Genomic DNA, 24919 nt, shown 5'->3' with positions numbered 1-24919 from the left:
AAACAAAGTTAATATTTTAGGAAAAGGAAGGTCACAAATATATTCAGTTTTGGGTCTTATTTAGATAAGAGTACTTTTGTACTTAAACAACAATGGTGTTCTTCATATGATAGTCTTTTGTATAACCTTAAATGCATCCACTATTTTGCCTTTACACACATTTAATATAAAAACATAGTGGCCTTGTGAAACATCCTAAAAATGTAAAATGTGTATATAAGTTATGGATGCCATAATAATACAACTTCTGTCAAATATGATGCATAAGATACACCTGATTATATTAATTGCATATGTCCAGCTTTAAATGTAACATTCTGGTACATTACATACCTGCAGGCCATCTTGGTACTGAACAGCAGCTTGCATGGCTTCATTGAGCTTAATAATTCGGTCCTTCCATGTTTTATTCAGGGTGTCCCAAGCCGAATTCAGCTACAAACAGAAGTGACAAAGTCAAAAAATTTCATATCACTTTACTGGAAAGTTAAGCAGTAGAATTTTAATCTTAATCTGTACCCTTCTCCTAGTCCGTCAACAGTCTAAAAAAGAGAAATGTGGGCGGTTAGTTGCACATTCACCAATCATTGATTACGTACTACATACAGAATTTTAAAAAATCACCATGTTTCACAACCTCCATAAAACATGCATGCAGGAGTATCTATAAAATCCTTCATACGATGGTCAAGAGTAGACTCTCAAATTAAAGATGTTATTACCACACTTCTTTGAAGAGGCTGATTAGTGATGGATTACACCTATATATTAGCACTTAAGAATAAACTAAATATACGGATGAACTATGAATCTAATTCACAACGTGTTTGTACATCTCTATGCAACTTAAGCGAGCAAAAATAATTCTGCAATTCACAATGGTATATCCTAATTTACACGACTTGCAGACGTTTAGTCCAAAGTATATAACTCACTATCACAGAGTAACAAGTTCACTGTTTGAAAAATGGTTGTTCCCAGAGGAGAAGCAGGAAGTAGTAAACAGCCACAAAGCTGTAACTATTTGACAGTTTGTCTTACCAAGATTTTGCCACATCTAAATATACCACATCGTCATAAATATGAGGGAGTATGTGACATGTATTTGACAACCATAAAATGCAATTCCCTGGCAAAAAAACAACGAAAGCAAACTAAAGCGTTAAAGCACGTTCTTTCCAAACATGTCTGCAACATACTTGCCTGCAGACAAGCAGGAATAAATGTAGGCAGTAGGAATTTTTGTAAACCTCTGAAAACATTTAAATCTACTGAAATTGTAAAAGCTAGCCTACACTAAGTTCACGTCTCCCTCTTAAAAATAGGTTTGTGCAATGCCCCAATATCGTTTGAAGAGACTGGAAGCAAACAAGCAAATACCAGACATACTGCACTATTACTAAAATGGTTGAAGCAATCACACATAACAGTCTCTAAACTGAATTTGTACATGTGCACGGGATGGTGTCTGGTGCTGACAGTATTGTCTTGGCATGTAGGACTTTTTTAAGACACACAAGTTTTAATACAATGCTAGGACTCCTGACATTGCCTCCAATAAATAAAGAAATAAATAATCTAATTGTGTGTGTGCTTCTATTCATATCTAACAATACCTTTAAGCACAGACAGTGAAAGGCCAGTTATGTTCCCTTTTATTATATATTTGTGGTACATCATGCTATTATTCTCAAGATTCGCTCAGACAGCATGCAAGACCTTTATTTAACTGGCTTAAAAACAACATATATTGAGCTCAAATTACTTTTAGTGCCCTAGCATTGCGAAGAGCTTTAGGGTATATTTTTGTAAAGACCCTGGATAGTGATACCCCTGTTTTTTAGTGCATGTCCATGAACCTATAGGTCATAAAGTCTATCACTTCTGTTCTGAGATGGGGCCACCTCCCACATCAAGCAGATGGGATTTTATCTCCTCAATGCAGGCAGAAGATCAGCGACATTAAGGGAGCTACTAGGCCTGCACAGATACGTGAGCAGTCATTAGAATCCCTCCAACATGGTGGCTTCTGAACCTCATCCTTAACTCTGCAAAGTCACTGATCCCCATAATTTTGAGTGACACCACATTTCAATACATTTAATGAGAATATAAATTAGTGGTGGAGGGTGCCACTGCATACATGCCCCACAAGGATCAAAAGAATGTTTCTAGGATAATAATGCATTTGGGGAATATTTGTTTTATTAAGATGTACCTCATCTATGCTCTTGTTGACAACAGGTTTGTCAGGTTCTCCGCAAGCAGTTATGAGTTCACCTCCTAGGTTTATGACGACATCTAGTTCCTCTTGCAGTCCATCTACTTCTTCCCTGATAGCCTAAAAAGAAACCAAATGTACATTTGTTAAAGAAAACAGAGGTATGAGTGATATACCTAAAAATGTATTATGCTAGCAAAAGAAAATACAAATAAAACCAAGAGCTAATATGGAGACATCCAACATAAAATATAATCTAACTAATTTTATTGTGCCTCTCTCAACAAAAAAGAACCCCCAGAAGGAGAATTCCCTCTCTATAACTTTTGGAATTCTTACGGTGGGCATGCTGAAATTCTTCTGAGCCTTCACCCAGGATAAATCATGTTGATAATGTTACAGAGCACACTACTGAAATAAGGGAAAGTGGGAATACCTTCAGCCATCTATCCAGCTCAGTGACCGGGAATGGGAAGCAGAGTCGTGGAAATTAGATAATATGTCATTCTTTGTGTGGTTCTTAAGTTCAGTGCCAGATAAATGGGGCATGGTTACTCCCTGGGGTACTGGGGAAAGAGGGAAGCATGTTTGTACGATCATTGATCTTTTCTAGTAAGTGAACCACCTAGCCATGGAACAAGTGAATACATCAATGTGAAGCACTGTATGTGGATTAATAAAGTTTTGATCATAACGAAATTAAAGCATGCATCAAAGAAAGTAAACAAGTGATGCATGTACGCGATGTTTAGGGGCAAATTAGCCTTATATTCAAGGTCTATAGGAGGAAGATGTCAGCCTTACCCAGCCTCACAAGAAAATTGGTTCTGCCACTGCAAAGGCTGCAGGAATGCTTTGCCTGGGCCTGTGGGCCTGACATCTGAGGAAGGAAAAGGAGAGACTGCCACTCTTCAGAGCCTGTTTGGCCTTGCTCTCGGTCAGGAGATACTGTATGCACTGTTCTGCTTTGACTATATTGAGAATTAGCCATGTCCAGTACATTTTAACAGAAAAGTCTTTATGACACAACGCACCTGCCTTTAGAACATTTTGTTTCTAGGAGTTGAGTTGTGAGGTTGATGCCTCAAATCTGTTAAAGTAGGTGTGCTTCTAATGTGTAATCTAACAATGATGAGTTTGAGAAAATTCTGATGGTTTGAAATTCTGTTTACAATACTCACATATTAAACTTCCTTATGGAATAGTGAGGCAGCTCTAAATTATTCTGTATCTTGAAGCGTATGTTTCCATGGAAGCCACGATATGGTACCTGCACCACCCTCTGTCATGTCAACCCCCTTTGTACAGGAGTGCAACTGAAATATCAACACTCAAAGAACATGGAATCTATGCAATATATATATTGCTTCAGAATTTAAGCATGGCTAAGTATTAATTTAGAAATTGACATTTTTTTAATCATTAACAAACTCTCTCATAAAGGGACTTCTGCTACTGTTTTTATTTAAATGTCAAATGTCCAAATTAAGCCCATTCTGCAGTGCTATTTCCATCTAAAATCAATCATTTTGATACTTTCAAATAACTTTGAAAATGTTGATTGTCCTCGGTGTTAATCTCGAGTAACTGTGCAATTGATCATGGGAGACATTGTTTGGTCCATAAAATATGTTGCTGTTGTTCACAGATTCAGATTATAAATCCTCGATTCAAGCATTATTTTTTCAAATGGTTGAGTTCTTTGTGTTACTGTTTAAGGTCGAGGCATGTTCCCATCTATGGGAACGCTACAGAACAACCTCTAACTGACCTCTGCAGCTTCCTGCTGTTGTTTGACAACAGATGGGTCCACTCCTGGTTCTTCAAGATCACGGATAAAGTCCTGAGTATCTTTAATGGTGACTACAAGGGCAATGTGATCACACCAGAACTTCTCGGCCAGCTCCATCACATCAAGCAGCTTTGCCTCTCTCTCCTCTGTCAGGGCCTGGATATCCTCCCATATGAAAACCATTTGGTCGAGCTTATCCTGGACAGCTAAGTGGAAAAAAAGAGGCTTTGTAAGTACTTAAAAAACATATGCCTGCAGAAACAACCAGACATTACTGAAAATGGACAACAGTTTGACATTAATCCAACCATAATTATGTTTTAATTTCGACTAGAGTCATATCATATATCTAAAAGGGACTTAAAGGACAACCACTGAATAAAATATATATATATATATGGATTCTAACTGGCTATTCCGATTTAAATGTAGGAGGATTGAATAAAATTATGTCTTCTTGCAACACAGCCAACCTGAAAATGTACTTATCATATTATCAAAGAGCAAACAGACTAATAGCATAAAGGCTCCATCTTAACATCGCACAGTAAAGGAATGGCCATTTGACGCAGTAAACTACCTTTGGCGGAGATATCCTTATCAGCACCCTCAGAGCGAGCAATCATCTCTTCCCCGCGCTGTTTGAGTGTCTCATACCCCGGCTGAAGTTTTTCCAGTTCCACAGACACATTCTTGTTTTCACTAAGCTGTTCTCGGATTTTCTCAACCTCAGCTGAGATAGAAGGTGGCTGTCTCAAGCGCTCTGCTATGCGATCCAGACTTTCAAGCATGGGGTCAATCTTGTCATGAAACTAGTAAAAGAGGGAAGGTTTAGAGAAGGGGGTGAAGGAGAAACAAGAAACACAACAGAATACATCATAATGGCAGCAACACATATTGTACTGAATTGTATAATGTATAAGCATTCATCCACAACTGGAGGCCTCCCAAGCACATTACTGGATCGGTGGTACACAACTAAGACTTATGCTTTATGATTCATTATTATTTGAGGAGATGTCTCGCTTTCCTATCATTTTTTATTTATATGCAATAAAAATGTTTTATTCTGTTATGCTTAATAACTTTGTTCTTTCATGGTGTTCTAGTGCTGAGTGTCTTACACCATAATTTTGTAACCACTCAAAATAGAAGAAGCCCTTTTCCACATTCCTTGTTTGGTTAGAAAACCTATAAGGTGAGGTGGATGTGAATACCAACCGTTCCCACCACCACTGGTCTCATGCTCTGCTACTCGATATCCTGCGATAACCTTCAACGTGCCTCAAGCTCTAGGTAAATGTAGACATTAAGCTCCAATTTGACATGGTGAAATCAGAATAAAGTGCCACAGTTACACTAATCTTGCCTCAAACTCCTCCTTCCTCTCATGGGTAATTTAATGAGAATTCCACAGTCATATAATTAACATATCTCTGTAGTTTTGCTTCCTCTCTAGTTGTAACCAAAGAACTTATAAATCTTATAAATCTTACTCTCTCAAGTGAGTTTTCTGTCAAGGACCCACACTGATTGTGTTAGCAATTAGAGTAGGCATTCGCCAACAGGGTCTTAACATGCGTAAGTCAAATCTGTTCATACTAATAAGTGTTTTTCCGATGTTTCTATTAGTCTAATATAATCCAGTATTTAGCATTGTCTTGGTAATATTTGTTAACTGTTCCTCATTATCCCAGAGGCCCTAATGATCTTTCTATTGCTGTTGTTTTTTTTGGGGGTTGATATGTTTTAATCTGCTTCTCAGTTTCTACGCTGTTGCAACACATACTTTTGTACTTATATTACTGTGTTTGGTTAATTGTATTTTGATGTATGGTATTGATGGACTAAGCCAGAAAATAAGTTTGGAATGAGAATTTGCTGTCAACTAACTTAGAAGAAACCTATACTTCGTCTACCTGTCCAACTTATCTGTTCACAGAAAAGTATGTTTCAAGTGTCACAAAAACTGACTAGCACTATGAATAGCTGTATACATCAAAAACTGCTGACATACATGAATATCTTTCAGAAACAATGCAACATTAAAAGTTAATCACTTTCCTACAAAGAAGATTAAATACATTTTAAAATCTGTCTCGAAGACCAAAACTCTGTTTCTCCTAGTTGTTCATTTTCTCAGCTGCACATGTATTATACAAGGAAATATTTAAAATGATGCTCTTATTATTTAAGGAAATTAACAATATAATGAATGTTCAGCGGTATTTCACGTTGCCATTTTAAGACTAATGCACTCTCGGTGTTTGGAACTGGTTGTCCTATCCGTATACTTTTTCACGAAGCAGCTCCTGCCTCCATGGCTGAACTTGCTTTTAAGAAAAAAAACTTTGACAGCAGGTCCACAACGCCAGGGTAGCAAGTTTGACCTTTTTCTGAAAAAAAACCTGAAGTAGATGTTTACTTCAAACTAAAAAGAAAACAAATAAGTCCACCCACAGCAGGGAGTTCAGTACATGGGGGGACATTTGTGGACTACATGGTTTACAGATTTACATGGCTAATCCAGACAGGAAATTGCCAGTGAGAACAGTGACAAAGGGGTTGCCCTGTTTCCCTGGTTAGGGGGCCCATGCTGATATCATTCTCAAGATGGTCTCCCACCAAATGCATCACACAAATTACTGGAAAGACCACAAAGTGAAATGGCATAAATCTGCCCTATTTACAGTGCAAAATTCTGAAAACAGGTGGCATGACTAGAGGTAGGTGGTTAGCCAGACCTTAATTGGCACAACAATAAACTCTTGATCATGCCAGGGAGAACTTACAACTACTTCGTCCTCCTGGATCCAAGGAGTAACTCAGCACTACATAGAGAATATTTTCACTTCAGCAGGAGCATGGGGTGCTGCACATAGTGCAGTTTGCATTTGAAAGCCAAGTCTGAATGCATTACAATTAAGTGGATGTGATGAGGAGATCTGGTTAAAATATACATTTTGGCATTTTAAAAGTCCAACACATTTTCAAAATGTGGCACAAGACGTGGATGTGAAAAGAATCACATGATTTCCAGGTGAATTAACAATATGAATTGGAACCCAGATCTCTAGGTGCAAATGAGCAACATGAGCCTCTCAACCAAATGAAACATTTAAGCTTCTGAGACTGTGCCAAAATGCTGATACTAACAGATTTAGGATCACATATCTGTGAAATGATCATATGTTCTAGAGTTTGGAAGTAGAGACGGAGTTACACAGGAGCAGATTTTCAGTATTTTTCTACATTAGTGGTAATTCCACAAGCAGGTTTTGCTCCACTGATGAAAGCTCCCACTGGTGCAATTTACACTCCTTACCTATAGAGGTACAAAATAAAAATACCAAGGATTTTGCACTGCTGTCATTGAAAAATTGTTTTTTACCGGCAAAGCAAACAGAATTCCTGCTAACCAAACTCTGACTCTAGACTGCACTGGTAGGTCGTGCGCTGATTTTTGGTGGGTCGCGAAGGTCCAATAAATAAATAAAGAACACAACCAAACATAATTTCCTGTAATTAAAATGTACATATTCAGCAGTTAGGAAAGCAAAAATGAAGCACATTATTTGTAATTAATAAGTGTGATGGAAACAAAGATTTTAATAGGATCAGAACAAATCAAGACACTTGACTTGGTGATGCAAAATAAGAAATATTCACTGGAACCCCATTTCCACACATTATTGTTTGTGTGCAATATAGCTTTTATCAGTAAAACTGTCTGTCTGTGCAAACCTAGCAACCATTTAAATGTAAAATGTGCTGTCTGTAAATTACAATGTTCTACCACACAATGCTGTAATTAAATTAAAAAATCGCCTGCCACATGCCCCTTTAAGCTAGGCAGGTTACAAAAATTGTTATACTAAAAAGTGGGACGTTGTTCTGAAAAGTTTGGGAAGCACTGTTCTAGGTGAATATTATAAAAATATCTACTTATTCAATGTCATCATCAAACATCCATTAGGTTAAGTAGTAATGGTGTAAAGATACCTGTGATGATTGTGAGATGGCGTCATCTAATTCAATTGCCCGCTTCTTTACATCTTCCTTAATTTTACTGTATAGCGTGTCAGCTGTCACATACTTTTCTTGGATTGAAAACCCTTCTGTAGGGCTCAGTTCCAACAACTGAGGCCCAGTCTTGTTCATCTTGTCTATATGAGGCTTGTGTTCAGCAATCAGCTCACGTAGTTGCTGTAAGAAATTCAACAGACTTTCAGTATGTAAGACAAATGCTAACAGATGACAACCATTGCCATATGTGATACATCCAGCCTTAAACCAGCAAAGCAGTAGCCTCGGACATAATAACTCAGATGATTGACACATGAAAACTAAGGGTCTAATTTACAGTTTGACAGAGGGGAACTCAGTCACAAACATGAACAATATTTTAATTTTAATTTAGCATCAATGAGAATTTAGCAAAGTTTGCAAAATATGCAAGTAACTGTGAAAGCTAAACAATTAATATGTGTGTTTTTTACTTTAATTCCAACAATATGGATTTGTTTTGTGTGTGTGACTGTGTGCAGGCAGTAACTTCCAAGAAGCATTATGAGATATACATTATTAAAAAATATTTTCATATTCTTAAATGTACGACTTACCAAACATCACACTGTACTAAATTAAGAACTAGATTTATTTGAATGGCATAAAGAGTGGTTTCTTTATTAGAAAGTCAATTACTCCAGAATAACATGCAGAATCCCATGTCTGTTTTCCAAGATGCTTTTAATAAGGTTTTTCATTTTGGGAGCTGACTCTTTATAAGCAAGCTATTGGTAGCATCAAGGTGTCTCCTTCCATTCTCTATTTGTGTATTTAAGGGAGGTTATGTCACCAGGGGACTTCTGGTTTTAGCCCAAGTGGTACCCTGCTTTACTGGACCATGATCACCTCTTTCATCCCTTTAATTAGGACTATTTAACAGCCAGACCACTTGACGACAGCTGTATAAGCATGTGAATTTGAGAATTAGCATGCACTCCTTAGGTCCTAGAATGATTATGGTGCCGATCTCACACTGTGACAGGGGTGCAATCACGGAACATGCAGGCCCAATGCAACCTAGATAGCTCACAGCAGCAGGACTCAGATGATGCTCAGCAGCCATGAAGTGAGTGGGACAGAGCACTCAGTGACAGATCAAGGGGTGAGTCCAGATTATGTTGGGGCACCTGCTTCCATCCATCAGGCATGCACATCAGTCATAGCATGCTCTAACAGAGTCAGGCTCTACCCTCTTCCCAGTCTTTTATAATTAACTTTCAAGTTGGTGTTGAGGTTTTTTACATCAAGTTAATGATTAGAGTTGAAGCACAATGATATTACTGATAACTCAGAAGCTTGTGGTACAAATGGTTCATGGCTTCAAGAAAGGGCATTGTTTATTTTAAAACAGGCTGCCTGGTATTCTTTTTCTGCCAAAATTGGTGCCAGTGAACTATTTTTCCCTTGCATACTTTATTGAACTGAGAAGATCAAAAGCATTCAGAAGCTGATTGTGCATACAGTTGTCAGTGTAGTACTGCATTCACTGCCATGGAAAATATGAGGGAGTCTCCCAGACAATTTCCCGCCCTTACCTTTGCAGGTAAATTCGTGTCGAATCCGGTTAGGGCTGAAGAAGAACCTACATCTGTGGTTCCTACCCTTCGACTTCTGTGGACCCTCACTTTATCATTATTGGAACCCGGGTTCCCCAATTAATCATTCTTCGAATCTGGGCACCCACCAATGAGTCATTACTGAAAGCCAGGGACCCCGGCCTAAACACTGTTGATAATTTGAAATGCAAAATAATACACAAAAAATACAGAAACAAACATTCATCAAACACACACACAAATGATAACACGTTCTTTAATTTGCAAACAATTATAAACAAAACAAAATATAAAATGCAATTTCAATAGGAAGGTTGGAGCTTTTCAAAATTCAATTGAAGCCACACATGATCTATGCTATATGCTGTGACAATCTGAGGATATTAATGAACAAGTTACTTACCTTCGGTAACGCATCAGCTGGTAGAGACATATTCTAGTTGCAGATTCCGTACCTTAGAATTTTCCTCAGGCGTCAGTCTGGATCCAGAGATTTCTCGCAAGCAGTACCCCTGCGCGCCGTCAGGTGGCATCAGTTGTCTCTGCGTCCGTCAGAGTCATGTGCCCCGGATATGATACAGGTGAACATATATAGGCACCACAACGGCACGCTGACGTCAGTTCTTTTCACAACTTTTCAAGCCAGAAGCGCGTAGCCATGAAGAAAACTGACCACTGGTGCATCAGAACTACGGCTCTGAAAGGGAAGTCCCTGTACCTAAAAATCAGTTTGCAGAACACAGAGGATGGGTGGGTCGGTAAGGAATCTGCAACTAAAATATGCCTCTCCCAGATAATGCATTACCGAAGGTAAGTAACTTGTTCATCTGATAGAGACTTCTAGTTGCAGATTCCTTACCTTAGAATAGATACCCAAGTAATACCATCCCCGGAGAAGGGTCTCGGAACCAAGATCATACTAGGAAGTCTCGCAGGACTGAACAGGCAAAATTCTCGTCCCTTTGGGCTTGACTGTCCAGGCAGTAGTGTTTGTTGAAAGTGTGCAATGATGCCCACGTTGCTGCCTGAAAGATGTCCAGGACTGGAACTCCGCGTGCTAACACAGTAGTTGCAGCTGTTGCTCTGGTGGAGTGAACACGCAAATCCTAAGGGGGTTGCTTCTTAGCCAACACTTAGCACATTTTAACGCATAAAATTACCGAGTAGGAGATGGTCCTCTTCTGCATTGTCTGACCTTTCTTTGCTCCCACATAACCCACAAAGGATTATCATCCACCTGGAACTCTGGTACGATCAAGGTAGAATAGCAATGCTCTTTTTGGGTCCAGGCTGTGGAGTTGCTCCTCTTCCTTAGAAGGATGCGGGGCACATAAAAAGTAGCCAAGGTAAAGGTTGTGTCTACATGAAAGGGCGTGACCACTTTTGGTAAAAAGGAAGTGCTATTATGAAGCACCACCTTGTCAAGATAGATGGAAAGGAAAGGTGGCTTCGAAGAAAGGGTCTGCAGCTCACTCACTCTGCAGGCAGAAGTGATGGCTACAAGGAAGGCTATTTTTATAGGCAGAAGCCTGAGCAGAAAGTTATGAAGTGGCTCGAAAGGACCACACATTAGAAAAGTAAAAGCCAGATTCAAATCCCATTGGGGCATTATGAATGGTGATGGAGGAGACATGGGTAAGACCCTTCAGGAATCCACCAACAATAGAGTTAAACAAGGAGGGTTGGTCAGGTAATCTCAGGAAAGCAGAGATAGCAGACAATTAAACCTTGAGGGGTGCCAAAAGCAGAGCCATGCTGGGCTAGAGAAAGAATAAACGAGAGGATCTCAGACAGAGGGGCAGAGGGGAGGTCAACTGACTTGTCTGTGCACCATGCCACAAATTTGTTCCAACAAATATACCGTTTTGGTGGAGGGACACCTGGCTGCCAAGATATAGACTTCGGGTGGAAGGTCAAAAGCTGTCAAATTCCGCCGCTCAATCTCCATGCAAGAAGGCGGAGCCTGGACAGGTTCGGGTGGAGAACCATCCCCTTCTGCTGCGACAGAAGATCCTGCTGAAGGGGCAGTCTGATCAGAGGATCAATGGCCATGCTCAATAGCTTGGGATACCAGATTCTTCGTGCCCAGTACGGAGCCACAAGAATTACTTGGCCCCCGTCGTTCTTGATCCTCTTGAGAATTCTGGGCAGAAGTGGTACTGACGTAAAGGAGGCCTGAGTTCCACTCAAGATGAAAAGCGAGTGCCATCTTGGAAATTTCAATGAGCAAAACAGCTAGTATTGTGCATTCTCTGAGGAGGTGAGCAGATTAACAAGGCTTTCCCCACTGCTGAAAGAGACCTTGCACCATGCCTGGATGGAGATGCCATTCGTGATCAACCAGGCATTGACGGATGTGTTTGTCTGCCCTGGAGTTCAGAGAGCCCGCCAGGTGCTGAAGCACCAGGGAAATGCCCTTATGTTCCAGCCATGTCCAGAGGCACAGAGCCTCCTGAAAAAGGGTCCATGTCCACACCCCACCCAGCTTGTTGCAGTACCACATGGCAGTGGTGTTGTCAGTGAACAGCTGCGCCACCATCCTTCTGAGAGAGGGAAGGAACGGTTTCAATACTATCCTGATCGACCGGAGCTAAAAAAGAGTGATATGGAGCCTGGACTCTACCGGAGACCAGACGCCTCTGATCTCTGCCTCTCCCATGTGGCCACGCCATCTCAGGAGTGATGCATCTGTCACTACTGTAGGATCTGGTTAGGGAAGGGAGAGGGATCTGCCTCTGACCCAGTCGTGATTCAAGAGCCACTACTGCAGATCTTGCGCAGTTCCCTTCAAGATCTGGAGCATGTTGGAGAGATTCCCCTGATGCTACACCCACTGGAACTTCAGGTCCCACTGTAGAGCCCACAAACTCCACCTGGCATGTGTCACCAGCAAGTTACAGGAGGCCATGAGGCCCAGCAGCCTCAGAGTCATTCTCACTGAAATCCAGGCGAGAGGCTGAAACATCGGTATAATGGCCCGAATATCCTGGACTTGCTGCTCAAGAGGATAGTCCTGAAACTGCACTGTGTCCAGAACAGCTCCGATGAAAGGCTGCATCTGAAAGGGAGTCAGGTGTGACTTTGGCATATTTACAGTGAACCCTAGTGAATGCAAGAGGTCCACCATAGTTTGGAGCTCGGAGACAACTGCCTGGGGCAAGCCCACCTTCAACAGCCAGTCGTTAAGGTAGGGAAAGACTGAAACCCCTGACCTGCGCAGATGAGTTTTGAGTACCGTCATCACTTTGGTGAACAGCCAAGGTATGCTGGTAAGGCCAAAGGGAAGCTGAAAATGCTCATTGCCTACTGTTAACCACAAGTAGCATCTGTGGGCCAGCAGAATGGGAATATGGAAATATGCATCCTGCACGTCCAACACTACCACCCAGTCTCCTGGGTCCAGGGCAGATAGAATCTGAGCCAGAGTAAGCATTTTGAACTCCTCCTTCCTGAGGAAGAGATTGAGGGACTGGAGGTCTAGGATAGGGGGAAGGCACTTGTTCTTTTTAGGCAGAAGGAAGTAGTGGGAATCACAACTACGATCTACCTCTGGCACAGGAACCTCTCTATGGCTCCCTTGGCCAAGAGAGCAGTAACCTCCTCGTGGAGAAGTGCCAGGTGATCCTCTGTCATCCGATCGTAGAATGGTGGCATGGATGGAGGAGTAGTCCTGAAGGGGAGGAAGTAGCCCCTCGGACTATTTGCAAAACCCACCTGTCTGATGTGATGGATTGCCAGTGGGACATGTGATAGCAAATTCTGCCTCTGACTGGGCCCTGATGGGGAAGCGCAGGCTAGGAAGGTTTGGAGGCTGCATCAGAAGGGGTGGTGGACTGGGCATACCACTGACCCCCTGATCCACAAGGACGTTGGATACCACATCCCTGTCCATGCAGAGGCTGGGCAGCATGCGCAGAATGGTGGCTAAAGGGAAAACAATGTGGTTGGGTGCCCTTTTTCGTAGCCATGAAAGGGGCGGAAAGCAAACTTAGGGGAGCAAGGGGCAGCTACAAGACCCAAGTATCTGGATGTAGCCCGGGACTCCTTAATGCACTCGAGTTGCCACGAAATGGGTTCCATCAAAGGGCATGTTCATAAGTGTGGATTTGACTTCTCCCAAAAAGCCAGACATCATCAACCAAGCGTGGTGCCTCAAGGCCACTGTTGAAGCAACAGATCCACCAAGTAAGTCGGTTGTATCCCGTTCACATCGCATCATGAACTTCGCCTCATCCCTCCCATCAGCAACAGCTTAGGAGAGAATGGCCCGGGCCTCCTCCGGGACCTGTGGCAGAACCTGCGCAACCGTGTCACATAAAGTATGGGTGTAATGGCCCAAAAAGGCATGCAGTGTTCACGAACCGCAATGCCAGACTGAAGGAAGAGAATATTCTTTCTCCAAGTCTTTTGGATTCCCTATCCGGGGGTGCAGAGGGGAATGTGCCTGGGAATGTAGAGGCCTGGATAACAAAGCTCTCAGGGGTTGAGTGTTTCGTCAGGAACACTGGGTCAATAGGTGCTGCTCTATTGGGGTGGGTGACTATCCTATTAACTGGACCCCCTGTGTTGGGTTTGGACCAAGTCCCCAGGAGGACATCAGTGAGTGCTTCATTAAAGGGAAAAAGAGGTTCAGAAGAGGAAGCCCCGGGTAGAAGTACCTCAGTCAGCACCTCAGTCAGGAGGTTGGTCTTGATGGCCACCGAAGGCAGCTCAAGACCCATGACCTCAGCTGCTCTCTTCACCACCATGGAATAAGATCCTGCCTTCTCCGTAGCCATGTAGGGGGGGAAAGCATGTCAGTGTCAAGGGAAGTGTCAAGACCAGTGTCTTCACTCAGGTCCGGAGCCCAGTGCATAGGGTCAGCAAGCTGGCATTCTAAAGGGTCCAGAGTCCCCTTCAAACTCTCACCGTACCCCAACCCATAGGAATAAGGGCCAGGTTCTGACCTACAGAGCAAGGTCCCTGCCGAAGTAGGAATCGGCATTGCACAACTCCAGTCCAGCTTCATGTCGGAGTCAGCAGTGAGAATGGGATCAACACCAACGATGGGCACAGGCGGTGTCAGGAGCATTGACGTCACAACCGTCGGGGAAAGTCGAAATGGCATGACCAATGCTGGTTCGGATCCGGGAGCGGCCCCTGGGTGCCCCCCGGAGCTGAGGCCAAAGTCGCCAGTGCAGAACCCAAGGGGGCCCTGCTGGCCCCTCGCGGCCTGGATGCACTTCAGCAGGGTCGTACTGCCAAAAGCTGAGGAGCATGGCTTCATATATCTCACGTAGTTGGTTAGGGGTGCTTCCGGCTCCCGGGAAGGTGGGGCCAACCCAAGAGTAGGCTCAGAGGACGGATGCCTTCAGGGTTGATGCTCCTTTTCCCGTATCACATCATCTGAGCAACAGGGCGAAGATGAAGAAAGCTTGCTCTTCTTCAACTTCTTCTTATGCTTACCCCAATGTCCCGAGGACTTGGAGTGGGCCGACAAAGAGTGCGGACTCTGCAACTTGTCTCAGGACCGTCCTCACGACTGAGACCGGGAAAGACACAGAGCTGCGCGCCGGGCCGCAAGCAGCTTTAGGAAACGCTCCTGCATAGCTTTTGGATTCATGGCCTGCACTCGGAGCTCGACTTAAGGTCATGCTTCAAACACCAAAGACACACAAGGTGCTGATCCGTCATGGACAACATCGATCACAGAGGAGTCACAAGGCTTGAATCCGGTCTTCCGTGACAACATCTCGATGCAACAGGGTGTCAAAAAAGGCTTCGACAAAAGTTTAAAAATTCAGTCAAAAAATGACTGTAGGAGTAGCTCTTCTTTAAATGTCCATGAAGGCTGGCACAAGAAAAAAAGAACTGATGTCAGCGCCGGGTGGCACCTATATAGGTACAACGACTTGATATCCGGCGCATGATGACAAAAGCAGAGCCGACCAATACTACCCGATGGCGCACAGGGGTATTGCTTGAGAAACATCTCCGGATCCTGATTGATGCCAGGGGAAATTCCAAGGTAAGGAATCTGCAACAAGAAATCTCTATCAGATATAGTTTATAGCCTTCAATTTCAAATTCCTTGACATTTACAGGACGTTTTAAAAATTTCAGTTGTAAATTTAGCCACTTTTTTATATACACTTTAATAATCTGTTAATATTTAATTTTCTAAGCAGTCATGGACCCTGTGAGGACCACAGGTTGTGAATCACCAATCTAAATCATGTGATATTGGAAAGGACAGCACCGGAGGGAATAGCACTAGCTTCTCTTGATTATCTGAACTTCAGTGTCTCCCAAAGCATCACATAGCACAAGTGCTGTTGCTATGGAGTAGAGAAGTTCACTCTCTTTCAATTACAATGTTGGCTGCTTAATCTCAACAGGATATGTGGTGGGCAAAATGCTGTGTGTCTAGTGCCCTCTCACCTGAAAGTCACTGGTCTGGTCAGGACAGTCCATCTATTATTGTTTCAGCAATGTACAGAGTGAATGTTCAAGAGTGTTTCGCAGGTTAGCACCAAGAGACACTTCGGATTGTGTTTTTCTGAAATAGATGTCAACATGGTACAATTCGAATTATTCTGTCACCCGCTCGTCAGAAATGCAGGGGATGCTATACTTGGTCTCTATCGTAATTCATACATAAGAAAGAATTGCAAAGCCAACAGGAAAGTTCAATAAGTAGCATGCGTGCAGCTGTCAGAGACCTGTACAGTTGCTGATTTATAAACACCTTGTTGGAGGCCTCCTTTTAGCTTAAAGATTTTGGTTTCCTTTTAATGAAGGAAAGAAACACCTTAACTGTACCTCTGTGTTAGGAGAACAAAGCTCTTTAGGACACGTGGGGTGGCCTGACTTTCGTATTTTATATAAACCATTTGAAGCTTCATTTCAGATCTAACCCTTCTAGAATCTGGCAGGTTATCAAGGTTCTGCCTGGGGTTCCAATTCAGCCGGTGGATTAGTAACTTCCACTTAGCCATCTGTAATTGCTTCTTCACTGCAAAGTGACCATTTCCTACTAAAACACCTCAATCACTGCAGCAATCTCAGCTTCTTCATTTCACTTTTTCTGCTTTTGTACTTTTGCAAACAGGGTGTAACAATAAAAAGGCAAAAATATTACAGCATTACAGATTGCTGATTACAGCTAATCATCCTCTTGCCTTAAAATAAACTACTGAGAAAACCCAGAAGAATATTACATTAGACGATGGGAATGATTCACACAATACATTTGAGTGTCTGCAGCTGCTAGCCAGCATATGAATATAATCTTGAGCAAATATATCTATATCCAGGTACCTTCAGAAGCATAGAAACAGAACATTCGGTACGGAAATAATGGATGATACAGTGGAGGCTGACCACCTCATGGAGCATGAATTGTCTTAATTGCATCTCTGAGCACCTAGGACTGGCATTATTTGATAGCCAATCACAATTACCACGTAAGAGGCACACTCCATCTTTATGACACTGACTGCCACACTGGCCCATGCAAACTAAATATCCCTAAGGACAAAACAATGCACCCTAATCAGGCCGGGAAACTGAATAGGCAGAAAGGAAAATTGGCAGTGAGAAGCAGTGACCATAAGGAGAATTGAGATATCTCTATTTCAGCTGGTGCACCCATCTGTCTCTACAGGACAAAAGAACATGCTTGAGTGAAGCAGAAACGAGAACCCACTGTAAGGTGGCTGCCAGAAGGAGATGGCCTAAACATACACAGCTACGAGGTGCAGCTCAATGCCAGCTGAATATGAACCTGTACAGCATGTTGATCACATAAACTCGGAGTTAGTAATAATAAAATCATAAACTGTGCAGTTTGCAGAGCCGGACAAAGCAAAACATGCATGGTACGATGCCAGAGGAGTGGGAGAGGGCGGAGGGTTTTACTTTCAGCTTCAACAACAAAAGAATGAATGCCATGAACCTCTGGCAGTGTAGTTTTTGTCAAGACAGAAGTCATATACATTTGAAAGCCATAATTAACTGCTGAGAACATTATGGAACATCAGTATCTGACTATAAATGAATCATTGGTCTGTAAATGAATCATTAGTTTAAGAAGCCAACATCAGTTGCATTATGAAAGAATGCCTGATATAAATATGTCTCTTCAAGCTGGGCAATGATCCAATTTGTCCACTCTTACTAATTTCTCGATATAATGCTGACTGAAGTTTACTGTGCAGGTTTAATGATAGCAGGGTGTAATACTTAGTAAATGACAACAGATTCGAACAGCCAGGAAACGGATATCTATAACTCACTTTTCAAGGGACAAGCATATAATTCTACTTCTCATTTTCAGTGTTATCCAAGTGCTGCAGCTTTTATCCCTGTGTCTGGGCTTACAACTTGTAACTTGCAGATGACAAAATGTATTAATAAATCCCGAATAAGACTCAATTAAAACGTAGCTCCCAAAAACGCCATATATCTAGGCCATGACATTAATATGATCAGTCGCCCCATATTAAACGTCATAATCTGGAATGAAATACATTGTTAATGAGGACGGACATCTAGTTCTCCACATCTTTACTGGCTTGAACGAAGAGTCCATTTAAATGTAAACTAATTTTGTAGAGCACAGTACAATTGAATTACCATTTCATCTTGAACTGTGTCTCAACCCCAAGCTAAGATCTTTGGTGAAAAAACGACAAACGCAGAAAGATATATGTCAGCTAAAGTCAGCTAGCGAGGAAAGAAATTCTTTATAATAGTAAAACATAGATTTACAGTTGGTGAGCCGAAAATGGCGTCAAAACTGACAAAGGTACCAGTGGATGTAATACTGAGTGTCACATTAAGATACACTGTTAAAAATAAGCATTGATGTGTGTTTAACTCTGTTAGACAATACCGATAGTCAGACTTTCTACATCTAACATCACATATATCTTGGCGATATATACACCTTCAAGCGATGCAGACATTCAGTGAGAAATATTAAATCCATACTTCCCTATAAGCACATACCTTTCAATATTTTGCCCTTCAATATTCTATTCCACAATTAACAGGTTACCTACATTCAGTAACCCTCTTTCTGGTGCAGACTCTATCTAACTGCAGATTCCACACATTTTGAATATTCTCCAGGGGTCAGACTGGGTCTGCAAACTTTTGAGAAGTACCTTTGCTCCAGCAAACCCCATAAACATTTGACCGTCCACTTTGTTTTCTCTGGTATGATCAATCTAAAAGCTCAGTGTTCTTTCAGGGTCTAAAAGATAAAGGGGGTTATTCCAACTTTGGAGAAGGTGGTAATCCGTCCCAAATGTGACGGATTTACCACCAGCCGTATTATGAGTTCCATAGGATATAATGGACTTGTAATACGGCTGGTGGTATATCCGTCACTTTACCGTCACTTTTGGGACGGATTACCACTTCCTCCAAAGTTGGAATAACCCCCAAAGTCTCTCCTCTGTCTTAGAGCAGTAAGGTGGATAATAGAATGCCGGAAGGATGCTAGTTTGGTTGATATGGAACAGTGTCACCACTTTTGGCAAGCAGGATCCTTGCATCCAGAGAAGCAGTTTGTCTGGGAAGAAAGTGGTGTATATTAAGTTAACACAAAGAGTTTAAAGTTGAACTCCCTCACTGCGCCGATGTGATGGTGACGGGGAACACCATCTTGAGGGTGAGAAGTTACAAAGGACAGCTGTGAAGCGACTCAAAGGGAGTGCACATCAAATATGTGAGGACAAAGTTAAGTTCCAACTGTGGCATGACAAAAGGAGAGGGATGGACAGGTGTTATTTAAATAATGAGGGCTGGTACCCTTTATCTCTACCCAAAGCAAAGCAAAGCCTTGCCGACAGTGGGACAACACAAACGACAAAATGACAAGACAACCTAGCCTGGATGGGTTCAATCTGATGTGTGCTGCACTAATCCACAAATGTGTCTCAAGAACAAGCATATATCATTTTTAGAGGGATGCCTGGCTGCGAAGATGACATCAATCACCTCCGGAGGAAGGTCAAAGGTGCTCAGCTGTCACTGCTCAATCTCCAAGCATTAAGGTGGAGCGTGCAAAGCCTGGGTGCAGAACCATGCCCAGCTGCTGCAAAAGCACATCCGCCAAGTGATCTGGATATGATACTCTGTGACAAATCTAGGGACACAAGAATACCCCGGTATCAGTTGGTCCTGATCTTCATCAGAACTTGATGTGCGGAAAGCATACAGACCCTAGGAGGGCCCAAAGCATTCCACCCTATGCAGAAAGCATCTCCGTGCAAGAGATGCATTGGAAACTCAAACGTACAGAGCTGCTGACTTTGCAGGTTTTCTGTGAGGGTGAATAGTTCAAGCCAAGGATCTACCAATGAGGGGTGAGACTATGCATCACTTCTGGTTGCAAGTGCCACTCATGATCTGCTATGCGTTGACTGCTGAGCTTGTTCTCACTTGTCATGGTTAGTCACACTTGTTGAATGCTTGTTCACCCAAGGATAGCAAGACACTAAGACCAATAAGAAACTGTACTGCTTATGGGAGGCCCTATATTCATGAGCCAAATGTTTTCTTAAACAGCCAAGTTTTTATTGCATGTCTGAAAGTTTCCATTGCTGTAAATGACTGGATAGGCAGCGGAAGAGAGTTCCAGGCCTAAATGGCAAGCAATAAAAACATCCGTCCTCTGACTTGTATTACAAACACAGGGTACCACTAAAAGATTGGCTTTCGACAAGTGCAATGTCCTTGTTGGGAAATATCTAATTACACATCCAATAAGAAAATCTGGGGCTAATCGATGTCAGCCTCAAAGACTAGCAGCAAAGCTTAAGTTGAATAAGGTGTGTTATTGGTAGCCAGTGTAAATGTTTTAAGAGAGGTAAGGTACGTGATCTACGAGAAGCCTTAAACACCAGTTTAGCAGCTGCATTTTGGAGCAGTTGTAATCCCTTTAGACCACATTCTGGAAAATCTAAGTAGATACTATTGGCATAGTCTATGCTACCACCAACCACTACTTCCATGATAGTTTTCTCAGCTACCGGGGACAGGTTTGAATAAAGTTTCTTTAACTGCCCGGAGAATAAAAATACCTTTTGAGATTACATTAATAATCTGCAGTCTCAAGGACAACTGGCATTCAAAGATCCTGCCTAGGGGTTCACCACAAGGAACATCCCTTTATGGTCTAGTGATTTCCAGAGGCATAGTGCCTCCTGGCACAAGACCCAGAACCCCAGTCTTCCCTGCTTGCTACAATACCACATGGCCGTGGTGTTGACACTAAGCTCCTGTACCAGACTTCCATTTCTGGATGGAAGGAAGTCTTTTAATGACAAGTGGATGGCCCATAGCTCCAGGAGGTTTATATGGAGCGGGTATTCCTCTGGAGACCAGAGACTTCTGATCTCCACCTTTTCCATTGCCTGTTCCAACACAGAAAGGATGCTTCAGTCACCACTGTCAGCTCTGGGTGGGGTAGGCTGAAAGTGGCTGCCGCTGACCCAACCTTGGTCCAGTAACCATCACTGGAAGTCTTTAACAATCTCCTCCGAAATGTGGATGTGGTCAGAGAGGTCCCCTTAATGTTGGGCCTACTGGGTCTTCAGGACCCAATGCTGAGCCCAAATGTGCCACCTAGTGTGCTTGACATGCAGGATGTAGGAGGCCATCAGTCCCAGTAGGCTCAGAGTTGACTTCATTGAAACCCAGGACAGAGGCTGAAAGATCAGTATCATAGCGTGAATGTCCTGAAATATCCATTCCAGGGAAAAGGCACAAAACTGAACCATGTCCAGAATAGCTTTGGCCACCTACAACAGCTAGTCATTGCCCTGCCTCAATGACTGGGACCCTGACCGCCAAAGGTGTGCTGCTACCATTGACATCACTTCAGTGAACACCTAAGAGGCTTGGTAGAAACCAAAGGGGAGCACAGCAAATTGACAATGCTCCTGTTCCACTATGAACCACAGGTGGAGCTGATTGTCAGGGAGGATGGGTATATGGAAATAGGTGTCTTGCAGAGCCAACAATACCATCCAGTCTCCAGGGTTGTAGGCAGATAACACATAGGCCAGTATTAGCATTCCTAATGTGTCCTTCCAGAGGAAGTCATTGAGATGGTGCAGGTCTAAAATAGGACAAAGGACTCTGTCCATCTTTGGCACACACAGCCTACTTCTGCTGCTAGGACCCTCTCGATAGCCCCTCTAGCCAAAATGGCCTGCAGTTCCTGTCAGGAATCGTTGGATCCTAACGAGATTTTGTAGGTGGGGCTGTGGGTGGCAAAGGGGAGCCGGCTGAGTGGCTCACTGACCTTGGCTGCAGGGCTGGTTGGCGCCATGGCACGAAATGCTGGGCACCTTGTTGAGGCTGAATTGGCTGCCTGTATGAAGTATGTCAGCCAAAACTGTAATAGGATCTGTAGGGCTTATATAGTGGTGAGACGAGGCACACAAACCAAGGAAGTGTGCTGTGGCCCTGCTCACTTTGAACCAGTCCTTAGAGGAATCTACCTCTCTCAAGTGCAGCCTGGTGTGGAGGTGAATGTTGATGCTGGTAACAATGGCTCACACAATGGAATCAGTGATGTCCAAGCCACACAACGAATTGTCATCATGGCTGTATCATTTCCGTCCTGTATAGCTTGGCTGAGGGCAGGTTGGAGGTCTTCTGGGACACCTAAGAGGTCCTGAGCCATTGATACTCAAAGACCATGGAAACAGCGTCTACCTGAGAGGCAAACTGGTGTAAGAAAATACAATCTTACTAAATGTGTCTACCCTTTGGACTCCCATCTGTGGGGGAGGAGGAGTCAGTAAACTGTTTGGATTAGTCCAGCTAGTCAATGCCTGCACCTCTAAGCTCTCTGGAGGGGGGCGCCAAGTCAAAAATGCAGGATCGCCAGAGGCATTTCAGTGTGTTACGCAATTTGGTGGTTTATCAGGGGCCACAGCAAGATTTGTCCCAGGTCCCTAGAAGGGTATCAGTGAGGGCCTTATAAAAGGGTAGTATGGGTTTGGTGGTAGTTTGCCCTGGCTGGAGAACGTCACTCAAACTTCACACTTGGTTTTGACCTCTAAGGTGGGGAGCTGTAGGTCGAGAACTTCGGCTGTCCTTCATATGACCATCTCAAAAAACACCCTCTTCAGTGGCAGGACCTAGAGGTGTGAGAAGGCCAGAGTCAAGAGAGGTGTCGAGGTAAATGACATCTTGTAGTTCATTATACAAGTTATCTTCATTGTAGAGCTGGACAATCTTGTCCCCTACGTCATAACTATTGCCATAAACTGTGGCAAACAAGGAATATACTGTGTGGGATGTTCCTTGAGGAGGTCGAATGTCAAGTGGTGCAGGTTGTGATTCAACAATGACCTACCTAGGAGCAGGGTCTTGTGGTACCGACTCGAAGCCGGAGACCTCAATGGCCACTTCCACCTCCGGCATCAATGGAGTTGATGTTGGTGTCAATGTTCAAGGGACTGGCGTAGGTTGTAGAATCGGAATCGGTTAGGTGCCAGAAGTGAGCCGGTGACAGATCCGGAGTGTTACCTGGTGCCAATGCCAAACCAGCTGGCAGCAACACAGATGGAGGACCATGCGGCTCCAAGGGGCCAAAGGCACACCAGTGGGAGTTGGAAGGGATCAGAAGAGCGAGGGCATTGCCTCACAGAACTCTTGGATCTGATTGTGTATCGCAGACAGCCCTGGAAACTCAGGTTGTGCTTTGACGAGTTGAGAGTTGGGCTACGACATCGCCTGACTTCGGAAGCGAGATTGAGAGGCATTGGAGAGTGCACGCCCTCTCAGCACTCTAGAGAGTGGCAGGAGGGGGCGGAGTCCCAAATGGATTTTTTGAGCTTCTTCAACTTACCAGAATATTTGGAGCGCAAAGACAAACAACTTTGGGATTGACTCCTGAGGCTCTTATACCAGGAAGACCATCGAGACCAACCCTTGGCAAGGAACTGTCACAATTTGGGGTCACCTAATTCTTGGCAACGTAGAGCTTTCTCTACAGGTCCCATAAAGCCTTTGGGTTCATCAACACACAGTTAGTGCAGATATTAGATTTGTGGCTTGACCCCAGATTCCACAGGCAAACCTGGTGATGATCTGTTACAGACATTTGCTTACAGCACTCTTTACAGGGTTTGAAACCTGTTGTCTTCGGAGGAGCCATTTCCCTTGCACACTGAAAAATGTTGTCAAAAAACTACATGGGCTCTGTATGTCATTTTTGGAGTGGATCAGCCACAGTTTGAAGCCGCACGGCACCACCTACTGGCATGTAAAAGTACTGCTCAAGAGTTTACAGATCCAGATTGACGCCTGTGGAATATTTAAAAGGTGAGGAATCTGAAATTAGGAGTCTCTAACAGACATTTCTGTACTGCTATAGAGTGTTGATATTCATTAGCACAATCATTTATACCACCACCATGATCCTATGTAGAGTATTTGCAGTAGAAACACTCCATTCATACATAAATACATATTTAGTGGTAACAATAGGAATCTCTGCACCTTTCCAAGTGAAAGGTTCCTGAAGTCTTTCCCACACCGGCCCTCATTTCCTTTTCTCAATCGGTATTTCAAAAGGAAATAGATAAGTAATGAGCACATTACTGCTGCTTCCATCAAGTGTGCAGAGATCTAAGAGAGTTAAGAGCAAGGTGCACCCAACCACTCATCTTTGTTCCATTTCTGGGGTGTCCTTGGAAGGCACTGAAAGTTGTCTGTGGGTAACTCTTATGTTTTAGGACGATGTAAAGGAGACCGTCTGGTATTTAAAACCTGCTGCCATCAAAACATTTACCAACAGACCCCAGTAGTATCTGGTGCCTCAAATAGGATGCTCTGGCTGTACCGCTCTTCCACATCTCGCAATGGAGACACTTGAAAAGGTACTGTTGTTTTTGAGTGAAGCATTTAATTGTCAGTGCCACTCAGCATATAAGAGTTTGATTTGTTAATATATATTTAGCTAAAAAAAATCTTACGTCAAAATAGCGATAGCCTAAGTACAGTACAGAATTGATAAAATATATACTGAAAATGTCATCACTGAAACAAGCATGCAGTGACAAAGCGAATATGTCTGGCCTTGGCAAACTGGAGAGTAGGTTAATTATAAAAACTTTTTTGTAGGCATATGCCACAATAACATTAGGGAAGAAAAGTAAATATGGCGCTGCGTATACAGAAGAGCCATATATGGGAAGGTGTACTTAAAACAGGTATGGAAATTTTGTTATTTTTAATGATTATCACATGAAAATGTGATTCATAATTAATGCA

General features: G+C 42.9%; 1 protein-coding gene across 9 annotated transcripts in view; it reads right to left on the bottom strand.

Annotated features, from left to right (window-relative positions):
- DST (dystonin) overlaps positions 1-24919 on the bottom strand; it is a 1789835-nt gene that overhangs the window by 154008 nt on the left and 1610908 nt on the right. For all 9 annotated transcript variants that reach the window (XM_069235771.1, XM_069235778.1, XM_069235775.1 and 6 more), the window contains 5 exons: positions 8016-8219; positions 4594-4825; positions 3993-4219; positions 2219-2341; positions 334-435 (listed from right to left, as the gene is read on the bottom strand). In XM_069235771.1, coding sequence (XP_069091872.1) covers positions 334-435; positions 2219-2341; positions 3993-4219; positions 4594-4825; positions 8016-8219 — 888 coding nt within the window. The remainder of the gene's footprint in view (positions 1-333; positions 436-2218; positions 2342-3992; positions 4220-4593; positions 4826-8015; positions 8220-24919) is intronic.

This window comes from Pleurodeles waltl, chromosome 5, assembly GCF_031143425.1.
Source record: "Pleurodeles waltl isolate 20211129_DDA chromosome 5, aPleWal1.hap1.20221129, whole genome shotgun sequence".
NCBI classification, from domain to species: domain Eukaryota; kingdom Metazoa; phylum Chordata; class Amphibia; order Caudata; family Salamandridae; genus Pleurodeles; species Pleurodeles waltl.
Note: the sequence above shows the minus strand (reverse complement) of the source record. Positions and strands in the feature narration are given on the sequence as shown.